The 19,248-nt window shown below is 39.9% G+C and overlaps 1 protein-coding gene across 1 annotated transcript in view; it reads right to left on the bottom strand.

Moving 5' to 3' along the window:
- Window positions 1-19,248, bottom strand: part of RYR2 (ryanodine receptor 2) — an 809,907-nt gene that overhangs the window by 47,286 nt on the left and 743,373 nt on the right. The window contains exons 89-96 of the mRNA XM_069571617.1: window positions 16,710-16,791; window positions 12,855-14,152; window positions 11,980-12,047; window positions 8,642-8,789; window positions 4,936-5,022; window positions 3,945-4,163; window positions 2,332-2,462; window positions 562-604 (exon numbers count right to left, since the gene is read on the bottom strand). Of these exons, the coding sequence (XP_069427718.1) occupies window positions 562-604; window positions 2,332-2,462; window positions 3,945-4,163; window positions 4,936-5,022; window positions 8,642-8,789; window positions 11,980-12,047; window positions 12,855-14,152; window positions 16,710-16,791 (2,076 nt within the window). The remainder of the gene's footprint in view (window positions 1-561; window positions 605-2,331; window positions 2,463-3,944; window positions 4,164-4,935; window positions 5,023-8,641; window positions 8,790-11,979; window positions 12,048-12,854; window positions 14,153-16,709; window positions 16,792-19,248) is intronic.

Raw genomic sequence — 19,248 nt, 5'->3', positions numbered from 1 at the left:
TTTGATAATATGTGGTAGGAAGAGCATAGATAATGCTTGACTCTCAAAATCAGAGCTGACAGTCTTAACTGTCTTCTTTTTACCATCCTATGATGCAGTGTGCATCAGAAGAAAAAAAACTATCAAAATAAAAAGGTCTTTGAAGTTTATATAAAGTAAATAAAATTTAGTCATCTGTTGTTATACAACTTTACTTCTTTATTGTAAGAGAAGATCCCAGCCCTGGTAACTTAGCTGTCTTATCAGAAAAGAACCTTCAGTCAGTCACCCAATCTCAGAGAAAATTCTTACTAGTTCTTTTTAATGTACAGGCTGAGCACGTTTAATCATCTGAGTCAGAGGATGGGTGGATGAGCAATGCTTATTTAATTTTTAGCTGCAGAGTATGGATTTCTTGTGAAATTTTTGAAACTCATATTCAATCCTATTTCCATTTTGAAATGACATTGACAGATAAAGCATACCTCAATATCTCATTCTACATATGAGCCACAGCAAATTAAAATCTGAATTGCATTTTAGGAAAAAATAGAAAATTTAAAGTGCTCTAATTAGTATTACCTTTCTTTTAACAAATTTGTCCCAGTAGTTGTTGGGAAATGACCTAAAAGATACAAAAGCACAGAAGTAAAACATAGTATCATTTAAAAAAATGATAAATAACAATATATTGTTTGGAATAAACAAAATACTAAAAATAATATGTAAACGTTTTTTCCACAGAAATTACAATGTATTTTTCCCATCTTATTCCATAATTTTCTATAAGAATATTAAATATTATTTTAAATGTTAATATATCCATGTAAATCACAAAACATATGGACTAATATTGTTATGGATAAAAATATGAACATGTTTATTAATAAGGAGTTATATTTTTATTTGTGTACAATATGTCAATATATACATTTCTTTGTCAATTGTCCCTAAAACATTAAAGTATCTAAAAATCTGTCCTTGTTTCTTTTATGAAGTTTAAAAAAAAACTCATTCCCACCTTGAGAAAACTCAAGGAAACTGAGCATATTATCATCACATGATGCTGGCATCTTAAGAATTCACCTAAGGGGACATACTTGATTGGATTTAGTATTAGTAAATAGAGTTGCTAAACAAAATATTGGGCTTCCCTGGTAGCTCAGAGGTTAAAGCGTCTGCCTGCAATGTGGGAGACCCAGGTTCAATCCCTGGGTTGGGAAGATCCCCTGGAGAAGGAAATGGCAACCCACTCCAGTATTCTTGCCTGGAGAATCCCATGGACTGAGGAGCCTGGTGGCTACAGTCCACGGGGTTGCAAAGAGTCAGACACAACTGAGTGACTTCACTTTCAAACAAAATACTGAGCATTTAGAGTAACTGTTTATATGGCTATGTGCTATGGCTGGTCGCTCAGTCGTGTCTGACTCTTTGCGACCCCGTGGACTGTGGCTCATCAGGCTCCTCTGTCCATGGGATTCTCCAGGCAAGAATACTGGAGTGGGTTGCCATTCCCTCCTCCAGAGGATATTCCCAACCAAGGGATCGAACCTGGGTCTCCTGTATTGCAGACAGATTCTTTACCGTCTGAGCTACAGGGCTGCCCTTCAAATGTTAATAACACACATATAAATCATCCCCATTTGAACTTACTAGAAATCATAACTCTTTAAGAATAAAAAAAAAATTACGATTAAAAAGAATTTATTTCACTAAAGCAGTACAAACTACTAAAAAATATTGTATCATTAATACCTCTAATAGTGTATATTAGACTTCAATGATGGATTTATATCTGAAGCAACAGCTAGTCATTTGCATTTTGATCTTGTAAGGCTAAATAATTAGCACACAGAACAAGCACTTGTTTTTACTGTCATATTTTACATGTCATAATGCTTAGCTAGGTATATACCAGACTGCTGGATGATACCAATTAAAAATTTCCAACTCAGATTAAACATGTGAAATTCAATATTTTTGCCTTTAATGCTACAACCCTGTCCTTAATGAATACTTTTGGCTTCCTCTATGCTTTTCTGTGAGATAACCTTGCACTGCAGGTTGGGTACACACTTCCCTGAACACTGAGTAATGGACGTTAAGTTCCATTACTGCTGTGGAAATGGACTTAAAGCCATTTTTGATGGAGGAAATCAGAACACACAGGGCAAAAATTGATGGCATCCATTAACAGGATGATGGAGCTCAGTCATTTGGTTTTCTTGGCTGAATATATAACTATTATTCACTTCTGCTAAACTTTTGACAAATCTGCAGGAACTCTGGCAACGTATTTTACGTCCTGAAATTTTCTGAGCACAGAAATGTCTCATCTAATTCTTTACTCACTGTGTGTTGATTACGAGTCTATCCCACTGGCCTTTAATATCATCTTCTGAAGGCTGTTCTGTAATATAAAGCCCATCAAATTCCAATTTTCGAGCTACTTCCTTTTCTCGCTTAAAAATAACCAGTGGGACCTACATTTGAAAAATAAACATGTTAAAATTAGTTTACATTAACTGGGATCTCTTGTGGTCACTATCTATACAAAACAGCTTTTGGAAAGAAATATTTCCCATGTTACTTCCAGGAAAGTAAAAAATGAGTGAAAATGAACCAGCTATATTTAGGCAGAAAGAAGCATCTAGAGGTTTCAGAAAAACAGAAGATAGTGTAGGTATATGTATGCATATGCTTTTAAATATAGAGAGGTTCATAGATAATTTGCATTAATGAAATAAATTTTAAATATTGAGAAAAAGAGTATACAAAATTTCTTTTCTTTTGCATATAATATACACACATATATATATATATGGATGCAGTAAAAGATAGCACTTATAATGTTCCAAAATGCATACTTTAAAAAAATTTTAGAGCTTTGAAAAATCTCTTTAATAACTGCATGCTCAGCATGCTTATATGTTATTTTGAAATAAATTTTAATTTCAACATCAGCAAAAATGTTTGTCAATTTGCCAAAATGTCTCCAGAATTTACTGACACTCTTTTCATATGCACAGAGTTAACACATGACACAGATGCAAAAAAGATGCAAACACTGTGGAAGTATCTAAGAACATCCCCCTTCCCTCTCATAAAACAAGGGAAGGAAAGGGAGGTAGAGGTGTTTCTGAAGAAAACGTTACATTCTAATAATTTACTCTGGACCCTAGTTTTTCAAAAGTCTTTTCAAAAGTCTTGTATAAGCTTCCCAATTAGAAGCAGGGAACAGTGAAGCAAAAGCCCTGCAGCATAACAGTGCCATGTCAGGAAAAGATAAAAGAGGTTTGCAAAGTTACTGTGAAGCTCTGAGCACTTGGAGAGACAACCTTGAGTCCTGTTCACCAAGCTACACTACTCTCTTCAACAAGGGTCTAGGAATGAAGCTACACTGTTTCCTGGGTGATGTGCGACAAACTGTGAAGCATTTCTGCCAAGGATGGTGAGAAATATGTGCCTAATAGCAGAATAACTGAAACAACTTAGAGATTGAATATGATATATTTCTAGAAATTTTACTACATTGAACATTGCTAGTACATAGTGGGTTGGTCACTGCTGTGCTATCAAGATATAGGTGAAATTTTCCATATGTGGATAATTACTGTGGGGAAAACAAAATAAAACAAAAAACTACAATGTGACAGCCACATCCCCTTCCCAGGGCAGCCTGTAGCCAGTGACTGGTCAACACAGAGCTCTAAAGGCCAGGCTCCAATGCCCCCAGCCCAGCACCACCCTGAAGGGGTGTCTCAACCTCAGAACAGAGGCTGTGACATGCCCTGTTGGGTCTGTACTGTAGCCCCACTGTTCTCTCTTCCCCATGCTGCTTCTTCCCTTTGCCCCTCAGGTATTGATGGAACAGTCCCTAATAAACTATGTGTCTGCAGTTTTCATCTCAGAATCTGCTGCCCCAGAACAACATGCACAAGTTCCTTAGTGGCTTACTATCTTACTTTCAAGCAGTAGTATCCAATGATGCAGAAGAAAGAGATGACGGTGTGCAGAATGGCTAATATCCGCAGTGTGGGCTCCATGTAGCCACTGCTCTCCTCCAGCACATAGTGCACTGCAATGATTCTAGGCGAGCTGCTGTCCAAGCTGCTAACTCTGGCATTTTCACTTGAACTGCGAGTGGGTAGTTCCTTTCCTTCAACCACAGAAGAAGTGGAGACCTGATTCAAACCATTTAGAGAACAGTCAGTTCATTTTCTCTAAGAGATGAGGGTAAACAAGAAACAATGGAAACTCTGCCTTATCAACAAAGAGCTGGATGCGAAGCCACTGCATGATGAAAAGAATAAAAGCATAGGCTGAAAGGATAGCTTTTCAAAAACCCAGCACAGGGAACTGTATTCAATATCTTATAATAACCTATAATGAAAAAGAATCTAAGAAAGAAAATATATGTGTAGGCACACACACATAAATGAATCACTTTGCCATACAACTGAAACTTAGACAACATTATAAATCAACTAAAATTCAATAGAAAAAAAAAAAAAGGCAAACAATGACCGTATTTTAAAAATTCCCTCTAGTCTAACCAGTTACCAGGGTTAAAATGCATGTAGGGGAAAATTAGATGGCTAAGCTGTCTTCTCAATGATCAAAAGCATTTAATGGAATACAAGTACGCCATACCAAGATACATGTGACATGTTCATACATGTGATATATCCAGCCAAATCAGGCTATAAGCACTGGGGGCAAACACTCTAAAATCCCATATTCTTCAGTGGGGGCATTTCTCAGTGCGAAGGAGCTAATCTAGTCTTGCTGTCCTAGACAGTCAGCGATGTGCCTGAGATTCAGGTTTTCTCTTTCATCAAAATACATTTCAGAAAAGGTGTTCATGTGCTTACTAGTGGATCCGTCAAATCATTACATTCAACTCAGTCAACTTGTAGTTTCATATTGGTTATTAAAAGACTAAGACATACGTACCTTATAAAAGAGCAAGATGAAATTGATCGCAAATGCGACAAATAAGGCTAACATTCTCATATTGTAGAAGTTGCGAGCAAAATAGTTCTGAAGGTGAAAAAAATTATCAAAAGGTCATTGAATCAAGAGATTTGAAATTTGCAGGCGATAGAAATAAAGCATTCATACATTTACCAAAAACTGTTTCTTGAGGGCCTCCCATTTATTAAGTCCCATGATTGGTGCTGTCAACATAATAGTGAATAAGAAAACTTAAACCATCACAGAGTAGACAGATATAAAGAAGCACACTCACAGACAAAAAATAGCCTAATTTCCGGGAATGGTAAACGCTATGAAGAAAAATCCATCAGACTAAGGACTTAGAGAAGGGGGTACTATCTGGATGGGTGGTCAGGGAAGGCTCTTAGGAGGTGACTATTTGAGCTGAGGCCTAGATGCCACAGGACAATAATCAAGTGAACAGTGCGGGAAGGGAACGTCATAGAAAGAGCTTGGAGGGCAAAGGTCCTGAATTCTGAGTGATGCTGGTGTGTTTGATGGATAGTGAGGAGGTACCATAGTGAGAGGAAGAGAGAGTGAGAAGGAATGAGGTCAGAGAGGTGAGAGGGGGACACCGTTCTGTAGGCCTTTGATAAAAAGTCTGTGCTTTGTGCTGTGGATAATGGTCACTACACAGATGTTATGTGTGTAAACATTTATCCAGCTGAGCTGTACAATTGAAGTCTGTAGACTTAACTGTTGCTTGTAAGGTGTATCTCCATAAACACAAAAGAAATGTTAGAAAAAGAAAAAGTGTTGCCCCTTAGAGTGCAGTGGTTCAGTATCTGATTGCTGGGACCATACTGCCTGGGTATGAAGCCTGACCCCACCACTTCCTCACTGCAGGATGTGGACAAGAGACTTAATCACTCTTGTAAGCATCACTTTTCCTACTTGTAAAGTGGGGATCCCTGGTGGCTCAGAGTTTAAAGCATCTGCCTCCAATGCGGGAGACCTGGGTTCAATCCCTGGGTCGGGAAGATCCCCTGGAGAAGGAAATGGCAACCCACTCCAGTATTCTTGCCTGGAAAATCCCATCGATGGAGGAGCCTGGTAGGCTACAGTCCACGGGGTTGCAAAGAGTCGGACACGACTGAGCGACTTCACCACCACCACCACCAAAGTGGGGATAACAACAAAATCTGTCTCATAAGTTTGTTATGAGGATTAGATAAGTTACTATAGGGGAAGGTAATCATTAATCTTATGATTATAACTGGAATTACTACTTTACTGTAAATGAGATGGCAAGCTCTTGAAGGAGCTGAAGAGGGCTTGATGCAATCAGATAATGATTTGGAAAGATGATCCCAGCTACTGTGTACAGAGTAGACTGGAGGCATGGAAGGCAGGGGACCAGTTAGAAAGTTACTGCAGGATGCAGAAAGAGGATGTTGATGGTGGTGGTTTGAACCAGCGGTGACTGTGGAAATGGTAGGAACTGGGAAGATTCTGGATATATTTGAAAGAGAGAGAGCTGAGAATTATTCTTGGATTTATCTGAGGTAGGAAAGAGGAAAGGACTCAAGAGATGGAAACTTCTGGATTCTGGGGTCTGAGCGAGTAAGTAAATGCTTGGTGTCATTTATTGAGCTATGGGGGAAAAGTACAAAACACTTATTGGAGCAGAAGTGGGTTTAAGTGAAAAGATTTTGGGACATACCAAGAATTTGTTTTAATATTAAGTGCGAGATGACTGCTGCTGCTGCTAAGTCACTTCAGTCATGTCCGACTCTGTGCGACCCCATAGAAGGCAGCCCACCAGGCTCCCCTGTCCCTGGGATTCTCCAGGCAAGAACACTGAAATGGGTTGCCATTTCCTACTCCAATGGGTGAAAGTGAAAAGTGAAAGGGAAGTCGCTCAGTCGAGTCTGACTCCTAGCGACCCCATGGACTGCAGCCTACCAGGCTCCTCTGTCCATGGGACTTTCCAGGCAAGAGTACTGGAGTGGGGCACCATCGCCTTCTCCGGGAGATGACCAGAAAGCATCTATCTGTATATATCAGGGGCTTTAGGATTCTAAGGCCAAATCAGAATGACACTTTCATTAGTTATCCCTCTCCATGGCACACCCGACTTGGATGGTGTCATCTCCCCACATATGATCCTGACTGTTCTGCCACCATTTATAGGACCACATCCAAACTGGGTCAGTCACACTGGTTCTCCTTAGAAGGTGGGACTGGGTTACAGGGGCTGGGTTAGCAATTTTGGTTATCTGAGCTGGGAGGTCACAAAGACTGGCGTCATGAGAGGCACTGTGGCACCTGATGCGGCCATGATTAGGCTTGTGCATGCAAACAGGTGAGCAAAGAAAGTGACGGTGCAAAGAGAAACAGGGAAGAAGGCACCTCTGGGACAGAAGGATGGGGGAAAAAACCTCTACTACTTGCTTTGTTCAACTGTAGTTACACCAAGTCTTCAGGAACCCACTGGGGCTGCTACAGCTTATCACAGCACCTGTACAACCTCACACCCTAGCCAGACCACACCTGCCACCATAGCTACGGTGACAGCAAACCAAACCGTGGATTATCCAGAGTTGCCTCAGAAACATTTGCATTCTGTCTACTCTGTATTAAATAATGCAGGAAACATGCACTGTAGTTTAAGAAAACATAGTTCTAACTATTAATAAAATGTATATCTGTAAATTTAAAATATGTCATATATATCCATTTATGTACAAGCAGTTAGAATATATCATGACTGAGAACAATCCATTTTCCTTATAGGTGAAGTTCTATACTATATGAGTTTTTGGTCTTTTTTTTCCTCAAAGGTTAAATATGATTTTGCCTTTCAAATGGCTTTATTATGGAGTACTGTTCTTAATTTCTAGGTCTGACATTTTTGGTCAGTACCTCATATAGGTTTATTTGAGACATTCATCTCCTAATCTTTTCCTATTTATGATACAAATATATAATATTTATACACATATACATACATACTCATATAAAGGGTCTTTCAGACAAAATTTTTAACAATTCCATCCTGTATGAATAGGAATAGAGAACTACATCTTCCTTGTTTTCCACATTTAAGCAGATATTTTATTAACTAAAGGAACATTTCTGAAAAATGTTTAGGATACTACATAAAGAACTATCTTCTCCCTCATCTTTCACTTTTTTACTTATTTCCATTTTAAGAAAAATTTTGAATAGATCTTCTTATCATTGGAGAGTTGGCTCACTGCATTAATATTTTTATAACTGGATTCTTAATAAAAGGGCAATTCAAGAAAGACTGACTACCCCCACTCTGAAACATCAAGATGAACTGCTTGTCCCCTAGAAGGTTTGTTTTGCTATCATGTATTGCAGAGCCTTACATAGCATCCTGCAAAGAGGGAGCCTTGGGGTATGTTAATTAACTTACCCTTAAAATGTCCTTTTGGGAAGATGCTGGCAGTCACTAAATCACATGGTCTCAGGTCACGGGAATGTGTGCAGAGATTATGGGTTTGACAATAGGGAGCCATGGACCAAGACATTGATTTTAACATATAAATACTAAGATGGGCAAATACAATATACGTTCAGGGCTGACTTGGTTCCCTGATTACCACCCGAGGGAAGGTCAGTGGATATTTACTGCACCCGAATGATTATGGTCTTACAATATATCAAAAACAATATGCATTTTAAAACATCTTACTAGAAGTTTCTGTTGATAGGCTATGATTTTCTTCCAGAATGCTGACTCAGGAACTTCTGGCTCTCCGTATCTGTGTGTGTGGAGCTGCCTCAGTTTTTGTTTACCCTTGTCTTCTTTGGCTTTTTCTTCTTTTTCTCCGTCTTCTCCTCTATGAACGCAAATGAGGGAAATATAAACCATCCAGACACCAAAGAACTGAACAAGTTTTATGCCAAAATATATAAACATACAAGTATTTAAATCACAGTATCAGTTTTAATAACTGAAACCTCTAATTTTAGAATTAGAGGTAGAATTTCTGGCTTATCATAGCCTCCTATATATGGATAATTCTGTGAAGTTCAGCTCTATAGGACATCTTACAGGCTTTAATTTTCTTTGAATCTCTGCCCAGCATATTCCTTTCCAAGTGTACAATGAAACAGTTAACTGAAAAAGGAATAATGGAGACTTTCTTTTGGTTGTGACTTTCAACATACCTTATTTTTCAATTCTAACGTTCAGTCTCTAACACTGACTAGCTATTAGGATTTAAAATCAGAGGCATATGCATTTGGTTGTTGAGAATGTCAATATGTTAATTCTGCAGACAAGAATGGAATTGGGAGCACTGAAATTTGATACCTAAACCTCTCCAGGTACAAAATACCAAGCCTTCACCGAGATGTATTTATGTACATATGTAATCATATACATGTAAACCACATAATATGACTCATACTTAACTCATATGAGGCTTTTCCAACATTATTTTTAACATTTAAGAGTTGCCACTGAAATGACTGTCAAGCTCTGTTACGTTTGTCTGTGTTTCATTGTTATAGTCCTTTACGTGGCCATTTTTACAACTGATCCAACAGTGCAAGAGCTGTGATAATGAATGGCTCTGACCGTGAAGAACAGACACCGGTGACCCTCATATGAGGCCTAATTCAAACGAACGAATGGTAAAAATACACCTTTGAGACAATGAAGGAAGCTTGAAGCTTAAATATTTAGCAGCTATTACTCTAGTCCTCTTGCCGGGAGAATCCCATGGATGGAAGAGCCTGGTGGGCTGCAGTCCATGGGGTAGCTAAGAGTAGGACACGACTGAGCGACTTCACTTTCACTTTTCACTTTCACCCACTGGAGAAGGAAATGGCAACCCACTTCAGTGTTCTTGCCTGGAGAATCCCAGGGACAGGGGAGCCTGGTGGGCTGCCATCTATGGGGTCGCACAGAGTTGGACACGACTGAAGCGACTTAGCAGCAGCAGCAGCAGCAGCAGCAGACAGTATTTAAAGAATTGCAAATTTTGTTTAGTGTAAATAGTAGAATGATAAATATGGTTCTTTAAACAGTCTTTAGCAATTAGTAATGTATACAAGGTACTTACGGGTGAAATGACATGGTGACTAGTATTCTCTTTAAAACAACTTGTCCCACAGAAGGCCCCAAAGTGTGTGTGTGTGTGTGTGTATATGTGTGTGTGTGTGTGTGTTGTAGGGATGGTTGGCAGAAGAAAACCTACATGAAACAAGGTTAGCAAAATGATAATAATTATTAGAACTAAAGTGAAAGTGAAAGTCACTCAGCTGTGTCCGACACTTTGTGATGCCATGGAATTATATAGTCCATGGAATTCTCCAGGCCAAAATACTGGAGTGGGTAGCCATTCTCTTTTCCAGAGGAGCTTCGCAACCCAGCAATTGAACCAGCGTCTCTTACATTGCAGGCAGAGTATTTACCAGCTGAGTTACCAGGGAAGCCCCTATTAAAACTAGGTGATGGGTTTATGGGTGTACATTATAACCTTCTCTCTTTTGTATATGTTAGAAAATTTTACAGGCTTCAAGTATCTTTGTGTCTATATATTGCATATTCCTTTCAACATGTATGATAAAATATTTAACTGAAAAGAGAATAATGATGATGACTTTTTTTGGCTGTGACTTTTCAACATACCTTGTTTTTAAATTCTGATTTTAATGTTCAGTCCTTAACAATGACTAGCTGTTAGGGCTTAAAACGCTTCTAAATTTTCTCAAATATCTTGGAAATTTAAAAATTTGATTTTCCCTGCAAAAGTGTTAAATTACTCAAGAGGTTAACTCTAGCAATGTCAAGCATGCATGTGAGAAAGTTGAATAAAACTGTTTCCCCATGAAAATATTAGAAATAAGAATTCTTTCTGAATTATTCACTTTAATATTATTTTAATTTTATTAACACAATTCTAAACCAACATTTGTCTACTCTAGGGGGGAAAAAACAGACAATGAAAACAGGCCAAAGAAAATAACAGAACAGAGGAGAAAAATAAAGTGCCATGTGAGAATAGTGGCACTATATACAGTTAAAAATTCGCTTTCCCCAATTTTTAAAAATATGCATATAAAACTGTGCAAACTGGGGGAATGATGTAGGTTTCCATTGTTAACAGGAAGCCAGTTTTATGGGAAATTACACATTTTCATTGTTTCATATCCAGCTCTTTATGTCTTAGTAATGCATTTATAACTGTGCTCTCGATAGCACCAAGACTGTTGGTGAAAATGAAGCTTCCCGGGCCCCACACCAGCCCTGCTGACTCAGTATCTGTGCAGGGGCCCAGGAAACTGTGTCTTTAACAGACTTTCCAGGTGGTTGATGTTGGAGAAGGCAATGGCAACCCACTCCAGTACTCTTGCCTGGAAAATCCCATGGACGGAGGAGCCTGGTAGGCTGCAGTCCATGGGGTAGCTAAGAGTCAGACCTGACTGAGCGACTTCACTTTCACTTTTCACTTTCATGCACTGGAGAAGGAAATGGCAACCCATTCCAGTGTTCTTGCCTGGAGAATCCCAGGGATGGGGAGCCTGGTGGGCTGCCGTCTCTGGGGTCACACAGAGTCGGACACGACTGAAGCGACTTAGCAGCAGCAGCAGGAGCAGCAGTCAGGTGGTTTTTCAGCAGGTGGCCCTGGGACAGTACGTTGAGGACCACCACTCCCTAAGAGTCTATGCAATGGCATTCAGAATGCCTGTCCCCTCCCTTCTTTACAAGGACAGAATAGATGCTCAATTAAAAAAAAAAATACAACAGTCATCTTGCAGAGAACATCACATGGAATTATAAAGTTGTTTCTGCTGAGAAACACACAAACAAAATCCTCATGGAACCAGAAAGAGATAGGAATACCACCCACATCCCCCCAGGTAGGTGTTTACACTGATCCCCACCCACTGAGGATGGGGCCTTCCATTGAGATGACAGGTGTCACCTTGCAACCTGAGATTCTCCCCACAGTGTCCCCGGAGGGAGAGGATGAGTGAAAAACAGTGAAACAAAGGAAAGGGCACAGAAATGACACATACTCAGCTTTCTCGGGTTCAGATTTGCTTTCTTCTTTTTCTTCCTTTTCTTCTTCGTTTGCCTTCTGTTCCTTGGATGAGTCCATGGGAAAAGAGAAGCGAGAAAACACGTCACCTTTGAATGAGTTCAGGAAGCTCTGTGACCCTGTGTCAAATTGTAACCTATAAATGATACCCTCCTGCCTCAATCGAGGGGATAAAACTGCCACGTGAGCCCTTCCTTCTGCTGGTTCGTGCATTGCCCCTTCCCCACACTCACCTTCCAGGCCAGCAGGGAGCACCAACTTTCTAAGCTCCTTCCCACTTATTTCACAACCATCTTCTTTCTCTCATTCACCTACTCAAATTTTACTCATCCTCCAAACCAACGTAAGTCCCACTTCTTCAGTCTCAACCAGCTACTCCAAGCCATACTGAGCTTTCCATTTTCTCACATAATCAACAGCCTGCGGCCTATGCTACTTACCACTTAATGATTTTCTAATTTTTTTCATGAGCGGTTTATCTTTCTAATAAACTCTTTAAGGCAACTTGAGAGCAATGATTACATATTACATTTCTTTTAATTCTGTATGATACCCAGGGGGACTAGACACATGGCCAATCCTTATAAAATACTTGTGGATGGAATGATTATTGATCAACTGCCTAATGTCTTGAGAGTGAGTACCAGAGTTTGTACCTTCACAGTTCAATGAAATAATTTGTAAAGGACCTTCAAAAGGCTGGCTGGCTCTGCCTTCTAAAAAACCATTACTCTTTGGAAAGTCAAGTCATCTACTGAACACCACTCTGGCACAAGCAAAACAGCTGATGTCAAGTTCACCTATCATGCCCACCTGAAGTCCAGAGAGCTGCTGTGACTGGAGGTAAGTTACCTGGAACTTTTCTTGCACCTCTGGGATAGGGACGGGGTTGCTCATGAGGTCACTCAGGCCAGCATTGGGATTGTGAGGAATCAGTTTGTACTGCCCCCCTTCTCGCTTCAGGTCCAAGCCAAAGATATCGGAAAGCAGGTCACTCTCCTCTGTCAGTTCCTTCAAGTCCGTCAGATCTTCAGAGGGCAGGGCCCCTTCCAGGGTTTTCCTCTCCCCCTCCTCCCCGTCTCCTCGAACCTCATCTTGCGTGGGGTCTGGCATGTTGGCCAAGAGCTCCGCCACTTTGATCTTCTTTGCACCTTCGACCAGGCTTCCTCCCAGCAGGAGGCTGCCGATGATGCGAGAGAAGCCTCTGAAAACGCTGGCTACAAAGTGCAGGAGGCTCATCAAAATACTCCAGTAGGATGTAAAGAAGGCTGTGATCATGTCCTTCACTGTCATCTTCTTCACCTTCTTCACCTGCTTCTTCAAGCTTTTCAGGCTGAGCATCCGCATAAGGGTCAAGATATTGTACCTGAGGGCAAACAGGGCGGACTTGACCGTCATGATGGAAAAGAAACCCATCCTCGGACCCTGCTCCTCCGGCTTCTCCTTCTCACTCTCCTCTTTGTTCGCTGACCTCTCATTCAGATCTGACTCTGATATCTGAGCCGCCAGCTGCATCTCAAAGATGGTATCCTCGCAGAAGTTCACGAAGAGCTCCATCTTCTCTTTCTCTCCCCCTTCATTGACCACGTCAAATATAAATTGCCTTTTGGATTCCTTGACCTGGGGCTTCTCCCACTGGGTTCGGCTGGACTCACTGATTTCAAAATAAACCCTCTCGATGCGCTTGGCACTGCCCATGATCTCGATGCGGCCCAGGAAGGGCTGGAAGTAATTGAGCACACTCTCGGCCAATTCCAGAAAAGTCTGCAGCCGGGTGTCATTGGGCATGTGTTCAGAGAGGTTTGTCAGAAGCACTGCCACATTGAAGCCAATGTCCTTGGCAGGCTCGTGGAACCGTTTGACAAATTCTTCATAGTCCAGGGTTTCATTTTCATCTGTCTCTGCACAGGACAGGAGAAACTCAGTCTCGGACTGGGTGTAGTGTTTATGGCTCTCCATGGCTTTGTGAAAGTCCCTCTTGGAAATAACTCCCTTACCATCGGGGTCATACTCTTTGAAAGTATCAGAAGACGTCAAGTCCTTGAGCTTTAAGAACATGTCAAAAAACTTGAGAATCATCTCCACGTTGTTGGAAGATTCCACGAGCATATCCACCATCTGTTTGCCAATGGTGCCATTAACAACATTGCCTGGGGATAAAGAATTGCATTGGCTCAAAATGAACATTCCCAATGAAACCAGTGTCTATGGCAGATAGAAACCAATGTACGTTGAGTGTGTGTGCATAGTTGTTGTACCCTGGTCCAACTGTGTAAGTTGCTGCTAACTTGTGCAAGTAAATAGTAAACATCTTAAAATGTCTTTAAAAAAAGTGTCTATAGAGAAAATAACAATATAAATCTTATATGACATCTGAATCAAAGATAGCTCTTTTCTCTTCCAATGTGTGAAGGAAAAGATGGATAATTACTTGTAAACTCTAATTTTAGAAAGTGATTACATGAACACATATAAAGGCATATTTACAAAGTAACTGGACTAATGCATGTAAAAAAATATGTGATGAAAGGCTGACATTTTTTCCCTTTAATTGATCCTAGAAGCAACATGCTTTAGGATTTTTTTAAAAAAGAAAAAAGGCAGATATTTATATTATCCTAAAGCCTGAAACAGAAATCCAGTCTCATATCAATAATAAAAATGAGTGTATGCATAGCCCTTTGGGGATGAAAAATCACTGCTCACAGACATTACACCTAATTTCATGTTCAGACCTGAAAATACCAGTGAGATGGGTACTTTTTATTATTAATTTATGATTTTACTATTGAGGAAACTGTGTTTAGCAAAGTTAAATTAAAGTGCATGCTGTAACATGATTATTGAGAGCTAGGGCCAGGACTTCAAACAGAACCACTGAGGGCAAATTAGATGCTCTTTCTGATGTAAAATGTAAAAGACCTCCTTACATTTCTTCATGGTTCAGAATGTTTATAGCTAGAAAATGGCATATTATGAATAAGCCTGAGAAAATGAGATATTACCCTAAATTACAGAGTCATCAATCCTTGAACAGAATGTGATATGTAACACAGGCATCAGAAGAAAGATACATGATGATGGGTTTCTGGAGTTCATCTGTGAGGCAGTAAACACCAGAGTTAAGAGCATGGGCCCAAGGGCTTTCCTGGCAGTCCAGTGGTTAAGATTCTGCCTGCTAATGAAGGGAACACGGGTTTGATCCCTGGCCCAGGAAGATCCCACCTGCCTCGGGGCAGCTAAGCCCATAGACCACAACTACCGAAGTGGTACACCTAGAGCCCATGCTCGGCAAAGAGAGAAGCCCCCACAATGAGAAGCCTGAGCACTTCAACTCGAGAGTTGCCCCCACTCACCCCAATTAGAGAAAGCTCATACACAGCAATGAAGACCTAGCACAGCCAAACAAACAAACAAACAAAAAAGGCATTGGCTCAGGCGCCATGCTGTTGGGGTTTGAATCCAGATCCCACCATCTGCTGGCACAGCAACCTGGGCAGATTTCTTAGCCTCTCTGCACTATTTGCAAAAGAGTGATAACGATACTATCCAGTTCACAAACCTGGTATTCAGATGAAAAAGTACTTAAACGAGGTTAATTTTAACTCGTTATTCCTTCAGTTATTATGTCTGTGTTGTTACTGTTTAGACTAAAACTTGAATTGAGGTCCTGGGAAAAGGATCTGTGCTTGGAGGATATAGAGTGGCTGCCAACTAAGGGTTTCAAGCAAACATTGCATCTTTAAAGTCCTAGGGCAAGGCGTGTCTACTACCTTAGTTAGTTAACGCAGGGCAGACTAAGTGAGAGAGAGGAATTAGGAAGGACTTGAGAAAAAAAGGATAGGGAACAAGATAGCAAACATGGTGGCTCTAGTCGCATTCACATGATTTCACAGAATGCTCGCAGAAGCTGTTCTGAGCTCCGTCTCACAGAGGAGGGAAGTGAGAAACGGAGACGTTACGGAGGGTCACGCTGCCTGGGTCAGAAAGGGATAGGTGGGTGCTGGTGGCGGATCTCAGAACCCAATCTCTTACCCACCATATTTACTGCCTGAGATAGAAAGAAAACACAGTAGCAAAGGAAAATGAGGTGGAAAGAGAGAGAATGAAAACCCAAGAAAGAGACATGTAGCGGGTAGAAGTTAGGCTGCCACCAGCCGTGGTGGGTGGGGTGCTCTCTACTGCCTTCTCCACCTGCAGAAATGTAAGGACCCACAGGAGCTATAAGGCAGTCAGCTCAAAGCAGCAATTTACGCATTTGGAGTGTCCCCAAACATCTGTAATCCTTACTGCTTACAAACAAAATGACAACAAACAAAACCCTTGTTAAGGTACTCTCTGAAGAGCATACCCTTTAAGATATCACTGTGAAATGAAAAATACCACTATAAAATGAGGTACTACTGGTTTCGCTCCATAGCTTTGTGACCTAAGATTGGCAGGATTTCTTTTTTTTTTAATTAAAAAACAAAACAACAACAACAAAAAACTAACTTGGCAAAACCAATACAGTATTGTAAAGTAAAATAAAGTAAAAATAAAAATAAAAAAAAAAAGAAAAGAGTCATCAAGCCAGCAATAAGCCTGAGGTATCTGTCCCATTTCAGCACTGATATTTTATCCTTTGCAGCAGGCTGACTCCCAGAACAAGCATATACGGAATCCTTCAAAGAATAAAGGGGATTCGAAGATATAAATCAAAACTACCTTCCAACATGGACAGCAACATGACCACCATGTCCTTCTGAAGATCCATCAATTCTTTTAGTAGCTCAATTTGACTGGAGTCCTGAAAGTATTAACACAGTGCATTTGAGATAACATGAGAAAATTAAGCAGCAAGAATGTCATACTTATTCTCACAAAAGAATACCTTTTTACCAATAGCAGACTTTATAGCATTATACAGCTAAAAAGAAGCCAAATAAAAATCTGCAGCTTATTAAAAATACACACTTCAGAATGAAAGAGTACTTACTATTGATTCCAACTCATATTTTTTAAAGTATTCGTAAGGACAATGAATAAATCTGACAAGAGTATGGAAGAGCTAAAGCAATGGTGGAGACCCTCGGGTCAGGTAGGCAAGACTCAGGTACTTTTGAACACTGGGCGTCTTTCTTCTCCTTGAAAACACTAGACTTGTCTTTTCTACTTTCTAACTTACTACACTGAGATGCTATACACGTTGTAAAAATTAACTTATTCTGGAAAACACAGGCATAACAGTGATGTGAGATAAACTTACCCTACATAAATCTGGCCAAAAAATGTACACACAGTATCTTATTTACCAACTTAAGCTCTTGGATATTTCTCTGTTTAAAATTTTCTGGTTTTTTTGTCTTTGACTTATCACCATGAAAAAAAAAAGTTTATATAAATATGTTGTGTACAAACATCACTATGCTTAGATTCAGTGCCTGAAAACATGGAATACTGATATCTACATTATAACCCCATGCATCATCAGAGTTTTTTATTTTACAACTATACTTTTTTCAAAAAAAGTACATATATATATATATATATATATATATATATATACACACCCACAAGGTAATGTTTTATTCACATGAATTTTTCTACACAGGAAGCCAAATTTCAACACTGTATGAAGGATGAGATTTATTTCTTTCTAAATAGTTGGTACCTCAACTAGGTCTACAAACTATGAACAACTGCTAGGTAGCACTGGATGTTGACAAAATGATGGCAATACATCCAAATAAGAACTCTCTTGTGATAAATCTGGTTCATGTTGATTTTCTTTACTTACTAAAATGTCACTAGCAATTAGATGAAAGCAATCACTGTATTTCCTTATTTGGTAGAAGTTACCAATAACTAGATACTGACAAAGATTCTCTCCTTGACCAATCCTCTGGGCCCTCTTCCCAAGTAGGTTTTAATCTTGGTTTATAAAGCCTTGAACAACTGGGAGATGGGATTAGCAGATGCAAACTATAGGATGGATAAACAAGATTCTACTGTGTAGCACAGGGAACTATATTCAATATTTTGTGATAAAGCATAATGAAAAAGAATATTAAGAAAGAATGTCCATATGTATATAACTGAGCCATTCTACTGTATAGCAGAGATTGATACAACACTGAAAATCAACTATTTGTTATTGTTCAATTGTGTCCAACTCTTTGTGACCCCATGGACTGTAGCCTGCCAGATTCCCTTATTCTTCACTATCTCCAGGAGTTTGTTCAAATTCAAGTCCACTGAGTCAGTGATGCTATCTAACTGTCTCATCAGCAAATCAACTATACTTCAGTTAAAAAAAAAAAAAGAAAAAAAGACTAGAACAAAACACAACCATGGTTTCTAACAGCTCAAAGCTACTTCACTAGGAAGACCCCAAGCCCTCTCAGGGTGCTTGCCTGAGAAAACTCAAGGCTGCCAAAAAAATTTATTATTTGTTCCAGCCAACACCTGAGGATGCTAGAATCTGTCTCCCAGGCTCTGCAGGAGGTAGAATCCTAATGTCAATACTTGCCAACTAGCAGACACAGCTGGCCCATCATGTTTACACTGACCAACCTTTTATAGTTTTTCTCTTCCCTGAGCCCTGATCATCCGCCCCTCCTCCTCCCATCATCTCTGTACAAGTTCAAGTTGAGTTGAGCTCACACTAGATTTTTCTCCCTACAGTGACAGTTATCACTGATTAAATCTGTTCGTGCCACTTTAACCTGCACCTGGTTCTATCTGACAGTATTTTCCAGCTTGGAGGGCAGGGTGGAGGTGTGAGTTTCCTCACTTTGCTGCAGGCAAGGAGACTCAAGGAGGAGATGGACACATGAATGAAATTGTAGGGGCTGGAGTGGTGGTCCTTTGACTTTTAATCTAGCATTTTCTCCTCTCTTGACACCTGACAGATATCCACACTCCACAGGTATGTCAGGTCTCAGGACATCCCAGTAAAATTCCCTACATCAAAGGGACACATTTATTCAAGATTTATATTTAGAGTTCTTCTATTCATGTATCTCTGACTCCACATGCAATACAGGGGTGAGAAAACAGCATGCTCATGTTTCCAAGATGTGCTCCCAGATTAACATTAAGCATGGTGAAAAATCTGTTTCTTCACCGTTTGCCTAACTGTACTGCTATTTTTTTCTCTTTGACTTTCATGAAGTTAAATGTCCGGTTAATTGGTGAATGTCATCTTTTGAGAACAACTGCTTGTTTATGACCCTATAAGAAAACTCTCTCTCCTTAACGAGGG

This window comes from Ovis canadensis, chromosome 25 (genome assembly GCF_042477335.2).
Source record: "Ovis canadensis isolate MfBH-ARS-UI-01 breed Bighorn chromosome 25, ARS-UI_OviCan_v2, whole genome shotgun sequence".
Classification (NCBI taxonomy): Eukaryota; Metazoa; Chordata; class Mammalia; order Artiodactyla; family Bovidae; genus Ovis; species Ovis canadensis.
This window is presented reverse-complemented; position numbering and strand designations above follow the sequence as displayed.